This window comes from Mustela nigripes, chromosome 2, assembly GCF_022355385.1.
Source record: "Mustela nigripes isolate SB6536 chromosome 2, MUSNIG.SB6536, whole genome shotgun sequence".
In the NCBI taxonomy this organism is placed as follows: Eukaryota; Metazoa; Chordata; class Mammalia; order Carnivora; family Mustelidae; genus Mustela; species Mustela nigripes.
Window position 1 is genome coordinate 71043238 of NC_081558.1, and position 23268 is coordinate 71066505.

General features: G+C 44.7%; 1 protein-coding gene across 1 annotated transcript; it reads right to left on the reverse strand.

Moving 5' to 3' along the window:
• Positions 1–13130: 13130 nt before the first annotated feature.
• On the reverse strand, positions 13131–18468 carry LOC132010473 (uncharacterized). Its single transcript, XM_059388318.1, is given in 12 exon segments — positions 13131–13597; positions 13600–14842; positions 14844–15169; positions 15172–15448; positions 15450–15655; positions 15658–16607; positions 16609–16643; positions 16645–16695; positions 16697–17442; positions 17445–17564; positions 17567–17776; positions 18039–18468. Coding segments are annotated over 12 exon segments (5061 nt in total).
• Positions 18469–23268: the final 4800 nt, after the last annotated feature.

Consider the following 23268-nt stretch of genomic DNA (forward strand, 5'->3'; position numbering starts at 1 on the left):
CTAGTATAATAAGGCTGATCAGAGTGAAACAGCTGATTGTGGTGTGTGTACTATGCCATGATTTCTCTAGCAATTGAGTGGGCTGTTAAGTAATTTTAAAAGATTTATTACCACTTCTGGATAATTTGTTCTTCAGTTAGCTGAGATCTAGAATCCTTGTGACCTATGGGCTGCAGTGAGTGAGTTGTTTCTGACCTCTCCATTACCTGCAAGTGATGAGGGAGCAGGAGGCTGGCTGAGGACAAAGCAAAAGCTGGCACCTTGCACTCCCTCTCCACCCACTACCCTTGGTAATATGTGTCACATTCCTCAGGCACCCCTGACTGCCCTAAAAGAAAAACAGTTAACTTGCAGAGATCGCAATCCTGCAAAGCAGGAGTCTCCCTTGGTTTACAAGTGTCCTTGAGATTTACAACAAAGAAGTTACCTTATCAATAACCCAATTTCCAGGGACGCCTGGGTGGCTCAGTTGGTTAAACGGCTGCCTTCGGCTCAGGTCATGATCCCGGCGTCCTGGGATCGAGTCCCACATCGGGCTCCTTGCTCGGCAGGGAGCCTGCTTCTCCTTCTCCCTCTGCCTCTGCCTGCCACTCTGTCTGCCTGTGCTTGCTCTCGCTTCTCTCTCTATGACAAATAAATAAAATCTTAAAAAAAAAAAAAAAACCCAATTTCCAAAGGCACATAACTCAGTTCCTCAAGCCCTAATGTCACCCTCCTCTCCATAAAAACTGAAGGAGGCTGAGGTAGAAGGAAAAGTAAATAAAGTTAAATTTCTTCTAAACCCAAATCTCACTAACAAGGACGCTTGATAGCAGGAATGTAACATTCCACCAGGAGACTCCCAATTGTCTTTATGTTAGTGCCTCATTAGAGGGAAAGTGGCCTTGGCTTGATAGTAACCAGGCCTTCAATATCCTGACAGTCTTCTTTACCCCAATAGCCCTTCTGAACACTCCTTTGTCCTCACCTACTCAACTCCTATGTATATAACCAGCCACTCCTCACATCCCTGGGGCAGCAGCTCTTCCTGCCCACGGGTCCTGTCCCCGTGCTTTAATAAACCACCATTTTGCACCAAAGATGTCTCAAGAATTCGTTCTTGGTCATCAGCCCCGGACCTCAGCCCACCGAACCTTACCTAGGTTCTAGAGCTTCATCACAAGTATCTCGGACCAGAAGCAAGCAGAGCCACATGCAGCGGCCCAAACAGCCTGTTCTACCCCGACACGTGCTCCGTGCCTACCTTTCTCTAGGCATGCTGCTATGTACTCAAGACGCTGTCATGTCTCTGATCATGAAAGGGGCTCTGTCATCTACATATTGGTATATGTACACCCATATGTAGATGGGTATATGTAAACCCATTTTGCACATGAGGAACCCGAGGATTAGCACAATGAAGTAACTTGCTAGAGTATCCATAGAGGCAGAGGATTTGAAGCCAGTCCTGTTTAGTTAATGTTTTTTCTGGAATGCTCCATTGCCTTCCAGTGCTCTTTTCCCTACCTGTTCTGATTCTCTGTCTCACCTTCTGTTTCCCTGTCAGATCCTTATCAATCACAAGTGTTTTTGGAAATATAAAAATATGTGTGTGGGTGCCTGGGGGGCTCAGTGGGTTGAGTGTCTGCCTTCAGCTCCGTTATGATCTCAGAGTCCTGGGATTGAGTCCTGCATGTGGCTCTCTGCTCAGCGGGGAGTCTGCTTCTCCCTCTCACTCTCCCTCTGTGCATGCTTTCTCTCAAATAAATAAAATATTTAAATATATATATATGTGTGTGTGTATATATAGGTGTACACAAACACAATGTGCTTTTAATATCTATATGCCTATATAGTTAGATGTAGGTATTTATAGACAGATATAAATAAACAGAATGCAGAAAGATAAACCCCTCAAATGTTAATGGTTCTTTTATCTGAGTAGTAGAATAATTTTTGTTTTTTTTTCTTTTTTTTCGTTTTTTTTCTTCGTGTTTTTCTGTACTTCTGAAACTAAATATTACTGTGACCAGGAAGCAGTTTTTTTTTTTTTTTAGATTTTTATTTATTTATTTGATAGAGAGAGATCACAAGTAGGCAGAGAGGCAGGTAGAGAGAGAGGGGGAAGCAGGCTCCCCGCTGAGCAGAGAGCCCGACGTGGGGCTCGACCCCAGGACCCTGAGATCATGACCCGAGCCGAAGGCAGAAGCTTAAACCACTGAGCCACCCAGGCGCCCCACGAAGCAGTTTTTAAAATCTTTCACATCCTTTCAAGTTCATGTGCTACTAACTTTATGAGTAAAATCTTTCCCAACTTCACTTTTCCTCTTGAAACACACTCCTTTCCCTAGCACTTTGTATTGTCTTGGAGCATTTCTAGCATTTTGCTTTGTATTCTGTGTAATCTCAGTTTCCCAGGGCCAACAAACTTATAGAGGGGAAGAGTCAGGGAGGCACAGCTCAGCTAATGATGAAAATGGTGATTAACAGACTAGTTTTTGTACCCATCATGAAGGCTAGAATCTTCCTGCTATATCCACTATGTCCCAGACTTTGTTCTCTTCCCATCACTGTGGTCTTGGCCATGTCTCCTCTACGCTGCTGTTCCTGTGACATGAGTGAGCCATCATGCTCAGTCTGCTTTTTGTGTGTAATGCCGTCCTCACTCCTATCACTCAGTACCAAGCTAGGCCCCGTTATTCCATCAGGCCTCACACGGGCCAGGCTATGTCCCTACTCTCCATCACTTTGCTAAAGTGGGACCATCTCTCTCCACCCAGGTTGTACTTTTCAAAAGTTATCCCCTTCCCCTCATTTTCTTAATCTCTGATAAAACCTAGCGTGATAACTCATGTTTTCCTGTTTCCTGTTTCTTAACTTACCCTCTCCCCTGTCCCCTTATCTAGAAGATCTTGCACTAAGATTAGGTCAGGGGTCAGAGTCAGCTGGCCCAATCCTTCCCTCTCAGTCAAGGGTCCCAGACAGAAGGGTGCACAACTGTTCTCTCTTACGTGGGAGATCAAGGCATGATTTCATTCTATAATTTATTCAAGTGTCTCTTCCTGGGTAGCTTGTTAGCCTTCATCTCACTTGTCATTCCCTTTCCAGGGAGGCTCTATGGCTCCCAGGGCTGGAAGCTGGTGGCCTGCTCTGACAAGCCATGCTTAGGTAGATGAGCACAGCCAACCCTGCTTGGGCTGTCAGTCCACTCTTCTAAGCCTCTCAATTAGCTTCTCAGCCTCTCAATTAGCTTCTAAGACCCTTAGGAGCCGAGGACCATTCGGATTTGTACACTCTGCAGCAACTAGCACGGTTGGATAGGATGGCAAGAGCCCCATTAACTTTTGTGGAATGAATTACTGAAATCTATTGGATTTCTGTGCTCTGCTTTTCTCCTTTATTATCACAGCAAAAAATCTAATAAGGGTGATTAGTTGCACTTTGTTCTATATTAAGTATATCATACTTATTCTGATTCTGTGACTTATTTTGAGTTTTAAAATATTGAAGTATAATCCATATAATGTATAATTCACCCCTTCAAAGTTTACAGTTTAGCAGGTTTTAATATATTCATGGAGTTGTATAACCATCACCATATCACTGCTAACTGATTCCAGATCAATGTTCCATCATGCCAAATATAGGTGACATTCTTTATCATTCCCTGTCACCCTCCTACCCCAGACCTCTCCAGTAACCACCACTCTGCTTTCTTTCTCTTTAGATTTGCCTGTTCTGGACATTTCACAAAAATGGAATCATAAGACATGTGGAATTTTGTGTCTGATTTCTTTCACTTAACACAGCATTTTCAAGGTTCATACATGTTATAGCATGAATAAGTGTTTCATTACTTTTTAATGGCTAAATACTATTCCCCTGCATATAGTCCACATTTTTGTGTATCCATTCATCACTTGATGAACATTTGGATTGTTTCTTCTTTCTTGCTATTATGAATAAAGTTACTAGGAACACTCATGTACATGTTTATTTCTTGGGACATATGATTTGAGTTTTGGGGTATATGCCAAGGCTTATGGTAACTTTATGTTTAACTTTTTAAGGAACTGCCAAATTGTTTTCTAAAGTAGCTGCATCATTTTACATTCCCAAAAGCAATGCATGAGGGTTCCAGTTTATCCACATCTATACCTACACATGTCATCGTCCATCTTTTGATTATAACTATCCCAGTGGGTGTGAAGTGGTATATCATTGTGGTTTTAATTTGCATTTCCCTGATGGCTAATAATGTTGAGTTTCTTTTCATGTGTTCATTGTTCATTTGATATTTGGGGGGAAATATCTGTCTAGTTTTCTCATGTGTTTAGAAGGTGGGGGACGAACAGTGAAGTATCCTCCAGATCGATACTGATAATTTGTGCCCTTCCCCTACCAGCAAAAGGCCTGTGTAATCTATTTGCCTATGAGACAGAGGACATGTAATCTGCTCACTGTACCCCGGGGTAGGGGTATTGGCACAGCAGTCCTTGCCTGAAGTAGCACTGGGGGCAGTCTGTCAACAGCTCTTAAGTTGAAATTTTTAAAGGCAAATGTAATCCTTTTATTATTTCCCAAGTAGATTGGGGACCTCAGTGCTTTGGTTTACAGTGGACCCATCCTACGGCATCAGACAGAGTCAAATTTCCCTCTAGCAGAAGGGCTCTTGCCCAGGCTAGTGCATCTGCTTCATGATTGCCTGGCAGTGTGGGTGGGGAGTGAGCGGACACCTGCCGTACATGGGCAGCTGTGTCAGGTTTAGTGCATACACCCCAAATATATTGCCTGAGGTCTGCTCCCCATAGGGCTTTATTTAATATAGCCCCGCTTCCTTTGTGCCATTGCAGCATCCACGTTGTTAACCCTTTCCACACTGCCTAGCTGTCAGTAGCCAGATCTCAAATCAGTGGGCATGGGTTCATGTGTTAACTAACACAACCCATAACACTCTCAACTCTGCCCACTGACTACTTTGTTTAGTTCCTTCTTCAAACAAAAGTACATTAGAATCTAGTTGGATGGCACAGGAATGCCTAAGAGGCAGGTTTCCCTGGGATCTGCCATCAGTATACCATATGTCTTCTGCACCTTCTTTCTTTGCTTGGGGAAGAAGAGACATAATGTCACCAACTTCTGGAAGTTGGGCTGGGTTGACATAGGCCCTTAAAATGAGTGCAGTTCATGAGATAGCAGGCTGATATTGTAAGTGCTCCTGTGCTGTAGGTAAGTGTGCCATTTCTGTAAGGTGCTTACTTGGGCACAGGCATTCTTATGTTTGCGGAACACATTCTTAATCTATCCTGCTATCAGCCCAGAGGTTCATATTACCACTGGCAGGTGAGCAGTCAGTCCTCCCTGTATTGTGGTGCAAGATAGACAGCTAATAGTTGTTTCTCAATGGGACTGTATCTGATTTCTTTTAAATTTCTTGAGACTTGTTTTATGGCCTAATGTGGTCTGTCCTGGAGAATGCCCCGTATGCACTTGAGAAGAATGTATATTCTGTGGTCATTGAGTAGAGTGTTATACTTATCTGAGTTTTTAGTTATTCACTTTTCATCTTTTAAAACACTAACCATCGGATGGGTCCCAGGTCCAAAGGATCTCATCTGTCAAGTCTTCATTAATACATCTCACCAGCTAAAAATGTACAGTTTCCTTGTCTGAATTTCTGTCACCCATAATTGTGGTATATGGGTGATGGAAACCATAATGGCCAACACCCATAACGGTGTTATAAATTCTGTTATTACAGGTCAGTCTTGCTAAACTCTGATGTTTGGGGTGTGTGTATGTGTGTAGGGACCATGTCTTAACTGTATCTCCATATCCCTGAAATATTACTTCCCTAATAACTTTAAAGCATGCCATTGAAAGGATAAAACAATGTGGTAAATATTGGACCCCTGTTAACTGCTGAGCTCTAGGCTATATACTGTAGAGATTAGAGCAGAAGAAATGCAGTGTGCTCTGCTTCTGGAGAACCTGAAGCTTAGTTATGAAGACTGCATCTACACGAGAACCCTTTAACTTGGGATTTGACAGAGTGCAAGGACAAGGGCTCTAGGAGATTAGGCTTGTCCTCCTTGCCTTTCTCCATGCATGGGGTAGAGTCTCATAGAGTTTTGAGATTGCAAGTTTGCAAAAACCATCAGGACTGCTGATTTCCAGCCATCACTCAGTGTAGAATCATCTGACAGCTGGTCATCTAGCTTAGACATGCCTCCACTTAAATACTCTCACCCACATGAAGAGACCCCTACACTCCCCACTCAGGACTAGACGATGGCTATTTGCCAGCTTTGGGCAGTGAGAGAAAATCAGATTGCCTTTTAGCTAGATGTATGCATCTTTCGGTCTTTGCCATAAAAGAAACTGCAAGTCCAAAAGAATGCATGTAAGGTCAACAAAGAAAGGAAAGAGCTCTAGTCAAAAACTTGAATCTCAGTAGGCAGGTCAAATGATACTTACATGCTGATTTAGCTAAGGAAAGTCAGATCAAGCTCATCCCAAGAGGATCACTGCTAGGGGTAACAAATGAATTATTTTGAGGCCTGTTATCCTCCTGGATCCCACACGTATGGGAATGTCCTTGGAGGGTCTGAGGTATGAGATTTGGAGAGGTGAATTCATTCCACATGCCACTTAGACATTTTATTCTATCTAATTTAGGATAAAGACTGATAATTTCTGGGGCTAAGCAGATACTCCTGGAGGTTTCTTGTCAGGAATGCAGTGTAATAAAGGAGGTTTTCAAGCCAGAATGTAAAACTCTTCTCTAGTAATCTTTGAAAATAGAATCCTCTTAGGAGATAAAATTATATTATGAAGTACAATACTTGCAATTTTGGTGGAGCAAGTTACATAAAACAGTAGGATAATACAAGGGCTGGCCTATAATTGTATATAATAGTGGAAGGAATAGTATCTTTGTCACAGTCATGGTCATGTGGATTGACAGCCACTGAACCATCTGATGCTGGGCGAGTGAGAGAAGGGACAGAGCAGATCTTCTGATGGGTAACAGATGTAGACAGGGTGGAAGAGAAGAGATGAGGTCAGTGAGAGGGCCATAGAGGTTGGAATGTATCAGAAATACTACTGGATCAATGCAAAGTACCCAGAAAGCTGTGGACCTGGCCTTTGGTGAGGCAACACACAGGAAAACTGCTGTATCTGTGTCCACCTAGGTGTGTCAAGAGTCCTTACAGCTTTCAAACAGATTAGCTCACTAGGTGCAAATAAATCACCCACATGACTCCTGTGCTCCTGGCAATAGCTCCTATCGAATTGATGACTAAGGCAATCCACCTACGACTTTTCAGAAATTCTCTTCCCAAGGAGGTCAGGGGAGAAAATGGGTGTGGCAGGTCAGGAATTATGGGCAGTTTTGGGTGGGCCTGAGTGAGTCACCTTTCCCAGAGCTCACACCAGAGACAGGCCAAAGGGTTTTGCCTCTGCTGCTCATTCTTTTCACCTTTTCCCCAAATCCTGACCCTGTTAGCTCTTTAACCTTTCTGATATGAACTTGGAGCAGGAACAGCTCTAACTTTATAGACAGGGACCCTGAGGCCCAGAGAGGAGAAGGGATTTGCCCTAATTCCCATAGCACATGGATTTCAGAGTTGAGAGTAGAGGGTCTCCTGACTACAAGCCCCTTGCATTCTGTCCGCCACCAAGTGACTTTCCTCTTTAAGTCTTTTCCTCATTGTGCCAACTGAGAGGCAAGAAGGACACAGGACATGGCAGAAACTTGAAGGGGTTTTCCCTCAACTGCAAAGTGCCTATGGAACAGGAGAGGTTTGGGAGCAGAGGCTCATCTTCTGTGACCCTATTCTCAAGAGAAGAGCTGGTTTCAAGTCACATTTTCTAAAATGTAAACTCTGGAAAAAAGTAAATAAATGAAAAACAAATAAAATATAAACTCTGAACTAACAAAGTTTGTGATACTTTCATCAGTATCTAATATTTTTCTGAATAAATATTGGGATCTCTTTTCAAAGTTTTGTTTTCTCCCTTTTCACATAGCTTTTTAAAAAATAATTATCTTTTGATTCAGGTATAGTTACCATATAGTGTTTTATTAGTTTTAGGTGTACAATGTAGTGATTCAACAATTCTGTACTAACTGCTTGCTCATCGTGATAGGTGCACCTTTTAACCCCTTCACCTGTTTCAGCCACCCTCCCTCCTGCCCTCCCCTCTGACAACCACCCATTCTTTATATTAAACTTTTTAAAGTTTGGTATCTTACAACAAGGTCCATATTTCTCTCTCCTGAGAAAGGTCATTCTTCCTGCCTGAATGCCCCCAAGGCCGCTCTTCCTCCAGTAACCAAAGAGCAACCCTGGAGGGTTGAATCAGAGGAAGCATGTCAAGTTCCATATGTAAAGAATTGGAGATGCTGGTCTCTCTGGCTGATGAGTGAGACCAGCACTCCTCTTTCATTTTGCAGTGTGGTCCCTGATGTGGTTTTGGAAAACAGGTGAGGTTCCGTGGGGTGGGATCTGGAGTCGATGACCAAGAAAGAATTCTTGTAACATCTTGAATGCAAAATGGTGGTTTATTAAAGTATGGGGATAGGACCCATGGTCAGGGGCAGGGTTGCGAGAGGTGATTATATACTATGGGGTTGGGAGAGGTAAGGAAAAAAGGAGATTTTGAAAGAACTTTCATATGCTATAGAGGACCTGCTAGACCTTGCCTTAGTTAAGGTGGTTTTTCCCCTCTAGCAAGGCATTAACATTAAGATAGTTGGGAGCTTCCTGGAAGAATGTCACGCTTCTCCCACCTAGGAGTGGGGTTGGGGTGGGGGGAGGGAGGTTGCAGGATGTCAGCTTATGCTTTGTGTCTTCAGTCAGTCTTCTGCTCCCTCATAAGTCCCTACAAAATCTTGCTGTTAAATCTTTTCTGTACCCCCTTCCCCCATAGTCACCAAGGCATGGAACAGCCAACTCCAAGGGGAGCAGAGGTGTAATGCAGGATGAAACAAGTGCCCACTAGTGAGATCCTTAATGTCTTACTGTCCTGTCCTCCTGTGGGCATCTCGGAGGCTTCCTTTCATGGGGATGCTGCATCTAAGTTCCATATCTGGGCTGGGTCCCCCACTGCCAAAAGGCATTGTTGTTTGAGACAAGCATCATAAGCTAAACCTGGCTGTGTATCTGTTTGACTATCTGGCCTTTGTCGTACCCATCTGCTCTCAGACTCCTCAAAATCAGGTGTATCTGTTTCTCCTTAGGCTAGACAATTGTTCCATGGACGATGCTCTTGTGTGGGTCAGGAGGGGACCTCCAGCTTCTCCCATAACGTCAATTTCAAACACTTTGGTTCTTCCTACATATAATTAAGGATTGGTGTATCAGAGATGAACTAAAACTTCCAAGATTGGTCCTGGGACCATAATTTACTGAAATGCTTAAGGAAAAAAAAAAAAAAAAGATCTCATCATGGCCAGATTGAGTCAGACATCTGAGAAAAGGAGACTTAAAAATTAAAAGCCTAATTCCTTAATTGCCACCCAGAGTTGCAGCATTTCTGTAAGGCTATTGGTAAAATTCTTTTCCGCAAAGTCTTTTATGTACAGGTACAAAGGGATAGCAGAAAGTCAAGCCCTCCTACCTTTAAAGGAGATGTGCCAGTTGTTACTTAATATCTCCTCATTCCAGATCCATCCTTCATTGCCTTGCTTTGGATACGAGGACATTTCTTCGCCAGGAGGCTCAAAGTTGAGCTTTATTAGTAGGGAGTGTTGGAGAGCAAATTTCACGATATAAGCAGGTGGTTTCTTGTGTTCTAGCTTCTGCCTACTAGTACACCAGCTGCGGGGGCCAAGCCAAGGCCCACGGTTTCCTGCCCATCGGCCTCAGCTGCTGACTGTGGACCAGCTCTTACCCTGACAATCCAGTGAACTTCTTTGCCATGGGGGGAGTCATTGGCACTAGTCACAACTTCTCCAATGAAGTCTGCATCCCAGCCTTAGGGAGCGTCTTCCTCCCCTTCCAAGTGGGTTCTTTTATTACCCTCCCTCTGCTCTAGGTTATTCTTTGGAGTTCTCTTTTATTCCCTCCTAGTAGTTAGTTCCCCTTTAAATAGTAATACTTTCTATTAAACTGTTCCTGCTCAAATTACTGTGGTTGTTGTTTCCTGAATGTCCTTCCATGGGTCTTGATGCTGAAATATAATTACTAATAAACAACAGTACCCCTTAGGTCAAGATTTTGATAAATTCAAAATTTACTGTGAAAATACATGGGTCCTAATAGAAACTACATGATAGAAACTACACAAAATGGATCAGAACAAGTTTTATTCAACCAGAAATCATATCTATGAGTATTACACTTAGAATTGGTATTAAATCATTGTGTGGTTTAATGGTCATGAAATGAAACTCTTACAAAACACTGGAGATGATGATTTCTAGAATAAGCAGATTCTTCCTTTTCCTCAAGTAGCATTGGCACTCAGAGCATTCAAACAGCAGAAAGCCTCCATCTTTTAAGACTGAAAGACCCGCGGATCCCCATACCCAAGAATTTAATCCTGCCACAGGATGCAAACAGCAAGAGGTTCTTTATTGTAGCGCGGGCGCCTGCGGGTGGTCAGCAGCTCCTGCTAGCTGAGCACACCAGGCTGGGGTGGTGCAGGATTTTTATAGACAGGTACATACAAGTCCCGGATGGGACGGGGCCGATTGGCTGACAATTTGAACATTTGAAAAAGGGCATACTTGGTGTTAGTAGATTGGCTTTGGAAGACCCCCTGCGCATGAAGAAAAAGGCGGGAATGGGAAACAAAGAGGGGAAGTTAGACCTTATTACTCAGCAGAAAGACATCCTGTCTACGACTATGCAGCCCCCTGCCTACATGACTAACGTGACTATGCGGCCCCCTGCCTATGTGGTCAGGTATTAGGCCATATTTTATGAGAAGGCTATTTGCAGGGAATGCCATATCTTGCTAAGAAACAGTTATTATGAAACTACCAGCTATCATTGTGTTGGGGGAGCCAAGCGGTTACAGAAAGGCAAAAGAGCAGTTAATTCATTATATCCTAAAAGCCAAGCAGTTACAGAAAAGCAAGAGCGGTTAATTCATTGACACTTTGGGGAAAGGGTCTTTCATTCCCCCCTTTTTCTTTATCGTGGATAGAATCTTATATCCATTCGTCCTGTTCTTGCATGTCCTGCCCTTGCATTGAGCTAGTCCGGGACCCTGTTTGTTTAAGGAGTTGGTATTGCTGTGTCAGTACCATGGTTTGAATCACTGACAAGCGGTCTTTCATGAACTGGACAAGTTTGCTTAGGATGCAAGGGCCAAACGATAAAATCAGTAATAGAATAATAAGGGGCCCCATGAGGGTTGATAATAAAGTGGTGAACCAAGGTGATCGATTGAACCAGCCTTCAAACCAGCCTTGCTGGGATTCAAAATCCCTTCTCCTTTGGGCCAATCTCTCTCGGAGTTTATCCATTGTCTCCCTAACCACCCCCGTCTGATCAGCATAAAAACAGCATTCCTCTTTTAAGGCTGCGCATAGTCCTCCCTCTTTTAGGAATAGTAAATCTAACCCCCTTCTATTCTGTAACACGACCTCTGAGAGGGAAGTTAAGGATTTTTCTAAGGCCGTGATTGATTTCTCTATAGCCTCAAGATCAGCAGTCATAGCGACTTGTAACTGCATAAGCTGATTGCCTTGAAGTAAGGCAGAAGTTCCTGTTCCAATACCTGCTGTTATTCCTCCAATTCCTAACAATAGAGCTATTGTCAGGGTTATGGGTTCCCTCCGATATCGGAACTTTTCTTTCCCTTCATAGAGGTCGAGGACGGTTTCTGAACTGTGGTAAGTTATTCTGGGCCAAAGTTGGACTAAAATGCAGTAATCTGCAGTGGCATTTAAAAGCCGGGCAGCAATACAAGGGGTTAAGCCCGTGTTACAAGCCCAATATGTTCCATTGGGTGCTTTTAAATAGTAATCACCGGGAGTAATGGCAGCAGTCGTAGGCAGCACCGTCCTACCTGATGGAAGGTAGGCACTGTGCCTAAACATAGTCCCTGGCCGGATACTTCAGGGAGGGTTAACCTGTGTCCAGGGGAAGAAGTACAAGTAGTCGGGGGGTTAGTGTGGTTGGTGAAATTAGCGACAGTAGCTATACCTTCATAATAAGGGGGGTTGGAGACTAGGCAGAGCCAACAATCCTTAGCAAGAGTGGGATCGGAATAATTGAGGGCTTTGTATGCCCCTATTATCAGGTTAATGAGTCAGTCTCCAGTCCCAAGAGAAGGCGCGTCTGGAACCGGGGATACAGGGGAGGAGGAAGTAGAGGAGCCATTAGGGTAGGGGGGATTATTTCTAGCTGGAACATTAGTGATGGCGGGTGTTAGGCGGGGGCCTTTTTGGTCTGGTAGGACTAAGTTTGGTCCTATTGGATGGGTCAGGGGACTTTCAACCTTAAGTTTGATCTTAAAGATGACGCCTCTGTCTTTTCCTGCGAGGTGCCATCTAAAGCCCCATGTATATCCTAGTTGCCATTCTGTCACCCGCCGTCCCGCGTCAGTAAAAACAATCCTTAGTGGCAACGACAAGGGCTTTTTCCAGTTGGCATTTCCCCCATTGCTGCCTTTCGCGAAATAACAGGTGTGTCCATCAGCATCGGGCTGGGTATAATTTCTTTTAACGGTTATTGAGTCCCAGGAAGAGGTTGGGTCCCAATAGGCATCTCCAGTGGTCTCGCAACCCCATTCATAACAAAAGTATTCTTCATATCCCCCGCATCGATAGGCTGTGGCCCAGCTCCTACCATCTTTGGGGCATACATAGAAATCGGACTGGGCCAGCCTGCACCTGGCAGTGGGGCTGCTACATCCAGGGGCAGTCATTTGTTGGGGTCTGGGCCCCATATAGGATTGTAATTTCCGAGGGTCCTGTGTTGGGATATCCCAAGTATCTAATCCTGCCGCTAGCTGACAAAAATCAGGGGTGAGAGTAGGCCACCAAGTGCCGGGGGTATGTAAGCCCGTGATGGACCAGACAACTTCCCCCGTTTGAGAGAGAACTTGCCAGGTTAACTGCTTAGGTAGATGTGGGCTAGTCCCTTCTATAAGAGAGAAAAAAGAAAGGAGAGAACAGGAAAAGAGCAAAATTAATGGCGAATAAGTCTTATCTTTAGTGGATTTGAAGAACGTTGGACGGTCCATTCTGAGTCCTGGTGTTCAGTCTGCTTCTCTGGGTGCACTGCCTTTACGTGGGAGGCGTGGATCCAGGCTGCGATTCCGTCAACCTTTAATGCCATGGGCGTTGTTAGGAGTACCGTGTGGGGTCCCTTCCAACCGGGTTCAAGGTTTGTGGCTCCATGCCTGCGGACCCAGACGGTATCCCCGATTTTATAGGGATGGGGTCACAGGGAGGAGTTAAGTCTCTCCTTGTAGGCGGCTGCCAGGGGCTTCCAGACTTCTTGTTGCACCAGCTGCAAGGCTTGCAGATGGGCCTGTATGGAGGGGGAAGGGGAATGAGCAGAGATTTCTGGCGTGAAGAATGTGACAGCAGGGGGCGGAGCGCCATAGAGAATTTCAAAGGGGGTTAGGCTATACGGGCCTGGGGTATTTCGGGCTGATAGAGTGCTAAAGGTAGGAGCAATACCCAATCTTTAGAGCCAGTTTCAAGCAGTAATTTGGTCAAAGTCTCCTTTATAGCTCTATTCATTCTTTCTACCTGTCCTGAACTCTGGGGTCTATAAGCACAATGTAGTCTCCAATTAATCCCCAGAAGCTTGGCCACTGACTGACTTACCTGGGAGACAAAGGCAGGCCCGTTGTCAGACCCCAATACCTCTGGCATTCCATACCTTGGGAAAATTTCTTCCAGCAGCTTCTTGGCAACTATGTTGGCAGTCTCCTTCTTGGTAGGAAAGGCTTCTGCCCATCCTGAAAAGGTATCTAAAAAACCTAAGAGATATTTATATCCATACATGCCAGGTTTAATTTCGGTAAAGTCGACTTCCCAATGTGTGCCAGGTCGATGACCACGCACTCGGACACCTGATCCAATGAAAGTTTTTCCAGGATTGACTTGAGCACAGGCTTTGCAGTTAGCAGCCGCTTGATGAAGGAGGAAGTTTCTCCTAGGGATAAAGTCTTTTAGATTTGCCCTATCTATTAGGGCCTTCATTTTACTTGCACTCAAATGGGTCAGCTGGTGGAGGTGATTAATTAATTCTTTTGCCATTTTTATGGGCATTATGGCTTTTCCTTGGTATTCCCATCGGTTCAGGGCTGAGTTGTAATTGGCTCCTAACTTCTGAATAAAGTCTAAGTCGGCCTCCTCATAACTCCAAATAGGAGTACCTTCTATCTCCTCTGTCTCAGTGGGTATAGTGACAGTTAATAATTGGGGCCCCAAAGCTGCCTGTTTGGCCGTCACATCAGCCAGGCGGTTTCCTCTCGCCTCAGGAGTATCTCCCTTTTGGTGGCCAGGGCAGTGTATTATGCTCAGCTTCTTGGGGAGAAATAAGGCCTTTAATAGGGCCAGTATCTCAGTCTTATTTTTAATCTCTTTACCGTCCGAAGTTAGCAGTCCCCTTTGTCGATAGATTTCTCCGTGAACATGGGCAGTGGCAAAAGCATATCTACTGTCTGTATAGACATTAAGATTCTTACCTTCTGCCAGTTGAAGGGCCTGGGTTAGGGCGATTAATTCTGCTCGCTGCGCCGAGGTGCCTTCTGGCAGCGCACTTGCCCATACAATTTGAGAGTCGGTCGTGATGGCTGCTCCTGCTCGCCGTTTTCCATCTTGCAGGTAGCTACTGCCATCGGTATACCAGGTCAGGTCTGCATCTTTCATGGGCTGGTCAGTTAGGGTCAGACCGTGTCCCATGCGTTTCAGCAAGGATCTGGTGACAGTCATGCAATGGTACCTCTCCCGGAGTGGGCAATAAGGTTGCAGGGTTAAGAGTCACTACAGGTCCGAATTGAATTCTGTCTGTGTCCAGGAGGAGGGACTGGTAATGTGCCAAGTGGGTATTAGACAGCCATCGGTCCGGTGGTTGGCGGATTAAAGACTCCACTGTATGTGGAGCCAGGACGGTTAGGGGCTGTCCTAAAGTTAGTTTGGTTGCGTCCTTAACGAGGACCGCGATTGCTGCTATCATTTTTAGACATGGTGGCCAGCCTGCCGCTACGGGGCTAACTTCTTGGAGAGGTAGGCAATAGGGCGTCTCCAAGGCCCAAGTCTTTGAGTTAGAACCCCCTTAGCAAATCCTTGTTTTTCATCAACAAAGAGGTCAAAGGGCTTTGTTATGTCTGGCAGGCCCAAGGCCGGAGATTTAAGGAGTGCTCGTTTGATATGATCAAACGCCTGCTGTTGTTGCTCGGTCCAAACAAAAGGAGTGTCTTGTTTAGTCAAGGGGTACAGAGGAGCCCCTATTTCTGCGAACCCTGGGATCCATAATCTGCAAAAGCCCGCCATTCCTAGGAGTTCCCAGGAATTCCCGCAATTGCCTATGATTGTGGGGTGCGGGAATGCCAGAGATGGTATCTTTCCTTGCAGCCGTCAGCCATCGTTGGCCATTATATAACTCATAACCCAGGTAGGTGACTTTAGTCTGGCAAATCTGGGCTTTCTTTGCGGATGCCCTGTATCCCAGTTGGCCTAGGGTTAGTAGGAGATCCCAGTACCTGTTCGGCAATCCTCTTTATTGGTAGCCGCTAATAGGATGTCATCGACATATTGGAGCAGGATCAGAGAGGGATGTCTTACCCGGAAATCGGCTAGGTCCTGGTGAAGAGCTTCGTCGAACAGCGTTGGGCTATTCTTAAACCCTTGTGGTAGCCGTGTCCAGGTTAACTGACCTGATATTCCCAAGTCTGGATCCTTCCATTCAAAGGCGAAGAGGGGTTGACTCTGAGGACTTAGTCCCAAACAGAAGAAAGCATCTTTGAGATGTAGGACCGTATACCAGAGGTGGGTTGGAGGCAAGGTACTAAGTAAGTTGTAAGGGTTGGGCACTGTAGGGTGGATATCCTCTACCCTCTTATTGACCTCTCTCAGGTCCTGAACTGGCCGGTAATCATCGGTGCCAGGTTTCTTGACAGGTAACAGAGGAGTGTTCCAGGGAGACCGGCATGGGGCCAAAATGCCCTGATCTAATAACCGCCATATGTGCGGTCTAATGCCCTGGTAGGCCTCGTTGGACATAGGATACTGCTTAATGACAGGAACGGCGGTTGCTTTTAATTGTATGTGAATGGGGTGCTGCTGAATAGCTAGTCCCATTCCTCCTGTTTCCACCCAGGCATTCGGGTAAGACGTAAGCCAGGACTCCACACCTCTCTGAGGTTGGGGGGGCTTCTCATGTAGTCTATATTCTTCTTCTAACTGTAGGGTAAGGATGTGTAAAGGAGTCCCGTTGGGGCCGGTCACAGTGGCCCCCTGTGGCTCAAAATGGATTTGAGCCTTGAGCTTGGTTAATAAATCTCTCCCCAGGAGTGGGTAGGGGTAGTCAGGCACATGAAGGAACGAGTGAGAGACTTTACCTGAAGCCAGATTTACTTTTCTTTCCGTAGTCCATCTATATTGTTTTCTTCCTGTTGCTCCTTGAACCCATGCCATCCGGTCAATTGGTTAGAACAGAGTGTTGAGCTCCTGTATCTACTAGGAAAGCTGACTGGTTGCCCCCCAACGGTTAGGGTTACCCGGGGTTCGGGGGGGGGGCTCCTGACCCTGACGTCCCTAGTCTTCGTCTAGAGCCATAAGTCTTGTGACCTGCTTAGCATTTTCCTTAGGGTGTCGGAATTTCTTTGGGCATTCCTTGGCCCAATGTCCTCTCTCTTTGCAGTAGGCACATTGGTCCCGGTCTATCCGGGGCCTCCTTATGTCTCCCTCCCTGTCTGACTTCCCTGCCTCTAATCCCTGGCTGCCTTGTACTGCGGCGGCCAAGATTTTGCTAAACTCCTTACTTTGCTTACGTTCTCGCTTTTCTTCCCTCTCTTCCTTCAACTTTCTAACTTTCTTTTCTTCCTGAGTCTCTCTCTTATTAAAAATCTTTTCTGCCTCTTTTAGTAACTCTTGCAAAGAGAAATCTTGTAGATTCTCTAAACACTGGAGTTTATTCCTTATGTCTGGTGCTGACTGCCAGATAAATGCCATCGAAACGTTTCCTCTCTGCTCATTGCTATCTGGGTCAAAAGGCGTATACCTGCCATAAGCCTCCTTAAGCCTTTCTAGGAAAGCGGTTGGAGATTCCTCTGACCCCTGAATCACCTGTCTTACCTGAGCCAAATTGGTGGGGCGACGCCCCACATTATGGAGACCTGCTACGAGTAACTGGCGGTAAAGGGTTAGGTGGGCCCTACCTTCAGCCTTGTTGAAATCCCAGCGGGGACGGGTCAAAGGGAAGGTAGCATCTATCACATTAGGGAGTTGTGTGGGCCTTCCGTCGTCTCCTAAGACGTTTTTCTGGCTTCCAGGAAAACCTTTTGTCTCTCCTCCGTGGTGAGGAGAGCCTGCAAGAGTTGTTGGCAATCGTCCCAGGTGGGCTGATGTGTGATTAAAATGGATTCAATTAAGGCGGTTAGGGCTACGGGTCCTGTGAAAAAGAAGGGTTATGGGACTTCCAGTTGTATAAGTCGGAGGCTGAGAAGGGCCAATATTGGAGGTTCCCTGCCCCTCCGCCTTGGCGCAGGGGAAAGAGCTTGGAATTTCCCTCTTGTGTCGGTTCCCTGCGACCCCTAAGTCTTCCCACCATTGGGGATGGCGAGGAGCAGCGTTCTTCAGGTGGGTGTTCAGGCTCCCCTGTGGAATTTTGCGCCTGCGCAGGAGGGGGAGGACGATAGGGGGGAGGTTCTTCAGTTAGGAGGTCTGTTAAGGGGGTGTCCTCAGGAGGAAGGATCTTTTGTGGTTTTGGGCGCCGCGGGGAAGAGGGGTCGCTGCTAGAGGAAGAAGATGATTTGGGAGGGTCAGTAGGAACTACAGGATATAGGTTAGAGGAAGGAGGAGGTTTGGGAGGGTCGGTGGGGTTTGGGATAAGGTGTGGGACAGGGGGAGCGGAGGGTACTGGGGGAGGAGTAGTTGGTGGAGCAGCAGCGGCGGCACCAGCCAGCGGCGGCGGCAGGGGGCGGGGACCGGGGGGGGAGGGGAGGAAGCGGAGGAGTAGTGTTTGGAAGGGGTTTAGGCTTTGGGTGAGTGAAGGGAGAGACCCAAAGAGGAGGGTTATCAACCAGGCTTTCCCAGACTACGATGTAGGGTACTTGGTCCGGATGGCCTTGGGGTCCCTGGTCGAAGACTCGCTCTTTGACCTGCAAAATAACACTAATGTTAAAGGTCCCATCTTTGGGCCACCCAACATTGAGGGTGGGTCATTCTGAAGTACAGAGAGTCTGCCATTTTCTTCTTTTGACTTCCATCGATAGGTTATTAGCTCGGGTTTGGACGTCCTTCCAGTGACCTAAAGTGAGACTCAGAAGGGTGGTAAGAGTCTGTCCCATCTTAGAATCAAGGGAAACCCAAAGGGCAACGAGAAAAGCACACAAGACACACAGGACAATTAACAAGCCGGCAAAGAGAAACGCTGCGCGATTTCGGTGCAACACCGAAAGTACAGATTCAGACGGCTGCGAGGAACTGCAAGTTTCCTCTGAGGCCCACAGACAGACGTATCCCTCGATACTTGTGGGGCCCCAAAAAAACCGGGCCCCTCTGATCCCTGGGGCGTCCCCCAGGGTGGCAGGGGAGAAGTCCGAGTTCGTCAACTCCTTCTCAAGCTGCCCAAAATACAGAGCTACTACACGTAGTAGTACAGTCCTATACAGGCGTATAGGCAGGACAGAGGACAAACGAGAACACGAGACAGGAGACAAGAACACAGTTATTAAAATTTAAATGCTGGCCAGCTTACCTCCCGGTGGGAGTCGGTTGGATCCTTGGGCAGGAGTCGGATGATCTTGGTGGGACCTCCAAATGAAAGACCCACAGATCCCCTTACCCAAGAATTCAATACTGCCACAGGATGCAAACAGCAAGAGGTTCTTTATTGTAGCGCGGGCGCCTGCGGGTGGTCAGCAGCTCCTGCTAGCTGAGCACACCAGGCTGGGGTGGTGCAGGATTTTTATAGACAGGTACATACAAGTCCCGGATGGGACGGGGCCGATTGGCTGACAATTTGAACATTTGAAAAAGGGCATACTTGGTGTTAGTAGATTGGCTTTGGAAGACCCCCTGCGCATGAAGAAAAAGGCGGGAATGGGAAACAAAGAGGGGAAGTTAGACCTTATTACTCAGCAGAAAGACATCCTGTCTACGACTATGCAGCCCCCTGCCTACATGACTAACGTGACTATGCGGCCCCCTGCCTATGTGGTCAGGTATTAGGCCATATTTTATGAGAAGGCTATTTGCAGGGAATGCCATATCTTGCTAAGAAACAGTTATTATGAAACTACCAGCTATCATTGTGTTGGGGGAGCCAAGCGGTTACAGAAAGGCAAAAGAGCAGTTAATTCATTATATCCTAAAAGCCAAGCAGTTACAGAAAAGCAAAAGAGCGGTTAATTCATTGACACTTTGGGGAAAGGGTCTTTCAAGACCTTAGGACAATTAACTGTTAGATATCCAGTGCTGTCAAATTGGAAAAAACCTCACCAATCCATCTGTCAGATGAAGGAATCCCATTGCTACACACAGAATGTGACTCTAGACCAGTGCTGTCCAATGGAAACTAATGTAATTTAAAATTTTCTAATGGTCACATTAAAAAAGAGAAACAGGTGAAATTAACTTTAATAATATATTTAATTTAACTCAAAATATTGAAAATATTGTCAAGATAATAATTATTAAGTTATTAATTAATATTAAATTGTTAAGAAGATACTAACCCTGTTTTATTTGTATCAGGTCTTTGAAATCTAGTGTGTGCTTAATACCGGCTGCGCTTCTCTGTGTAGACTAGTCAAATTTCAAGGACTCAGTAACTACATATGGGTAGTGGCCACTCTGTTGGACAATGTAGCTCCAGAACATGGTTTGACCATCATGGATGTCATGGGAGCAACTATTTGGGACACAGTTAAAAAAAAACAAACCCAAAAAAGAGGCACTCCGAGGTGGCTCAGTTGGACAAGGATAAGACTCTTGATTTTGCCTCGGTCATGATCTCAAGGTCTTGAGATTGAGCCCCCTGTGGATCTTCTTGCCCAATGTTGAGGCTGCGTAAGATTCTCTCTCTCTCCCAATCCCTCTGCCCCTGCCCACTTGCTTGTGTGCACTCTCTCTCTCAAAAAAATTTGAAAAATAAATAAATATTATAAAAAATATTGGACTTTATTCTGTATGTTTATTGATCCTATTAACATTGTATTTTAAACCATTTTCTTGTATTAGATACAAATAAACATAGTGCTTATGTGAATTATTTTAGGAATAAAGATTTTCAGTCTAAAAGAAAAGGAAGTGCAATTACAGAATTAAGAATTTAAATAGGAGAAACTGTGGAGCACTACTATAGAGCTTGTTACTTAATCATGTTGCTATGAACCCACTTACTGGTATCCTGAAGATTACAGAAAATGTTAAAAATAGCAGGAGACATTTTTTGACTCAAATGGAATATTAGTAGAATGAAGCTCTAAGTTCTGACCTTGAGTCACGGAAAGCCACGTGAAATAGCCAAAATCCAGCTGAATCTAATTTTAAAGATTTGTAGGAGTTACATGGTTGTATGAATATGGTAGAACACAATTCCATCAGGTCTTCATGTTTTTGAGATTTTATGTATTTATTTGACAGAAAGAGAAAGAGAGAGAGCACAAACAGGGGGAATGGCAGGCAGAGGGAGAGTGAGAGGCAGGCTCCCCATTGAACATGGAACCCAATGCGGGCTCTATCCCAGGACTCTGGGATCATGACCTGAGCCCAAGGCAGACATTCAACCGACTGAGCCAGGCAGGTGTTCCATGTCTTCATGTCTTAAAATTAAATACAAAAGACATTACTGTGGAACCTCAAATTCAAGCATCTCTAGATATACCTACATAAATTTTTAAGTAAAAATATTTACATAACTTCATATATGTACATTTCTTTATCTTAAGATTTCAAAACTCAGTCAAGTAACCACCTTAGCCAGAGCTGCAGACTTTTAGGGAGAAGAACTTGAATCCAGGGAAGTGGACTAGGTGATTCCTTCTTTGTATATTTAGCTATATATTTTCTCTTTTGTTTTGGAGTGTTTCACAGCAAATCCCAGATATCATATATTTTCATCCAATTATCCCCTTGATATTATGGAGCCATTAACGTAATCATATGTAGATCCACTAACATAATAATATAATCATGAACATAATCATAATCATCAGCAACATTAGGGTTGCTAAAGGGGCCTCAAAATTCTCTGCTTCCCAGCTTAAGTATCTGCTAATAAATAGCTTTAATTCACTGGTATTTGCCTTCTTCTTGCTTTCTTTAGGTGGGAAAAAATATAACCTTAGAATAAATCATAGAAATATTATGGGTCTCTTCTAGACCCATTAGTATTAATATTTTTGCATGGTAAGAAACTGGCTTTGCATATTTGATGTTTTCTATATCTCAGAGGAGGATGGGTTTGGTCTGGTAGAATGACAGCTTTGTAATTGATCTGAAATGTTTGAGCAATACAGATTTTTTTATTTTAAGAGGAAATCTTGTTAAATTATTCTTAATATTAAAACATCTATGACATTTTTGGATTCCTAATATTTACACATCTAGATTTTTGGATGTACAAGTATGAATTTTTACCCAGAAAGTGTTGTTTATTTAAAGTCAAGCAGTTGATGGCACCTGGGTGTCTCAGTTGGTTGAGTGACTGCCTTCCGCTCAGGTCATGGTCCTGGAGTCCTGGGATCAAGTCCGGCATCAGGCTCCCAGCTCCGAGGGGAATCTGCTTCTCCCTCTCACCTTCTCCCCTCTCATGCTCTCTCTGACTGCCTCTCTCTCAAATATATAAATAAAATCTTAAAAACAAAAATAAAGTTAAGCAGTTGAAGTGCATAAAGGGAAATGCTTGAGATGAAGCAGTCCACTATGTAAATACATTATAAGCACCCTCTTCTAATCCCTAGCCCCTTGTCACTTTCCAACAAACGACCACAGAGCCTACAAAATGGAGGCCCCAATCAAGAAACGCTGCCTGGACACTAACAGGTTGCTATCCTGTCTTATCTTGTTTGTAGCTTTCACCAAGATTGGTAACTTATGGTCCCCAAGTCCACCTCCCCTCCCTGCTCATCAGAGCTAGCATCTTAGCACACAGCTGGATGAAGGAGAATGAAGTAAAAAATAAAAATACTTAAAATAATAAAATACTTCTATTTTAATTTTTTAAAAGAAGATTAAAAACAATTTTTTTTTAAAGATTTTATTTATTCATTTGACAGAGATTACAAGTAGGCAGAGAGGCAGGCAGAGAGAGAGTAAAAAATGCTAGGTATGCACCTGGATTTTGCAATATATCGGTTTTTCATTGTGTGCACTGCCTTTCTTCTGCACTGGTAATGTGGGGAAGGACTCTAAAAGCCATGGTCCAGCGTTAGGCTCCTCCACCGGCTGAGAGCTAGTATGCATATTCTTTTGGTAGCCTTGAGGCGACCCCTACTGGAAGACAGATGCTACCACAGTCAGAACTTCTGGGGGGATAAAATAGACTCATATGTAAACTCAAACTAATGTTCTCATTTTATGGGACAACTTTTCCAACATATGTATAAATTACAAATCACACATCCCTCCTACTTCCAAAGTTCTGATGAGATAGAAGCAAAACTATGGCACTAAGCAAAAATTATATAGAACTTTCAACAAGTGGGCTTTATGTGGCCTGAGGCTTTACCAAGGATCAAGATGAGGAGGCCTGGGTGACTCTGTCAGTTAAGCATCTGCCTTCAGCTCAGGTCATGATTCCAGGGTCCTGGGATCAAGCCCCACTTCTGGTTCCTTGATCAACAGGAAGCCTGCTTCTCCCTTTCCCTCTGCCTGCTGCTCCCCACGCTTGTGCTCTCTGTCGAATAAATAAGTAAAATCTTGAAAGAAAAAAAAGGAAGAAAGAAAGAAAGAAAGAAAGAAAGAGAAAGAAAGAAAGAAAAAAAGAAAAAAAGAAAGAGATGAACTCATATGCTACAATTCTACAATCCACCAGATTTGGGCATCCAGCCTATTTCAGTGTCACGCTATCCCTGAGAACTTTCTTATTTGTCTGTTGCTTTCTTATTACCAAGTACTCATGTGCTGGGTTCCTTTGCAGCCCA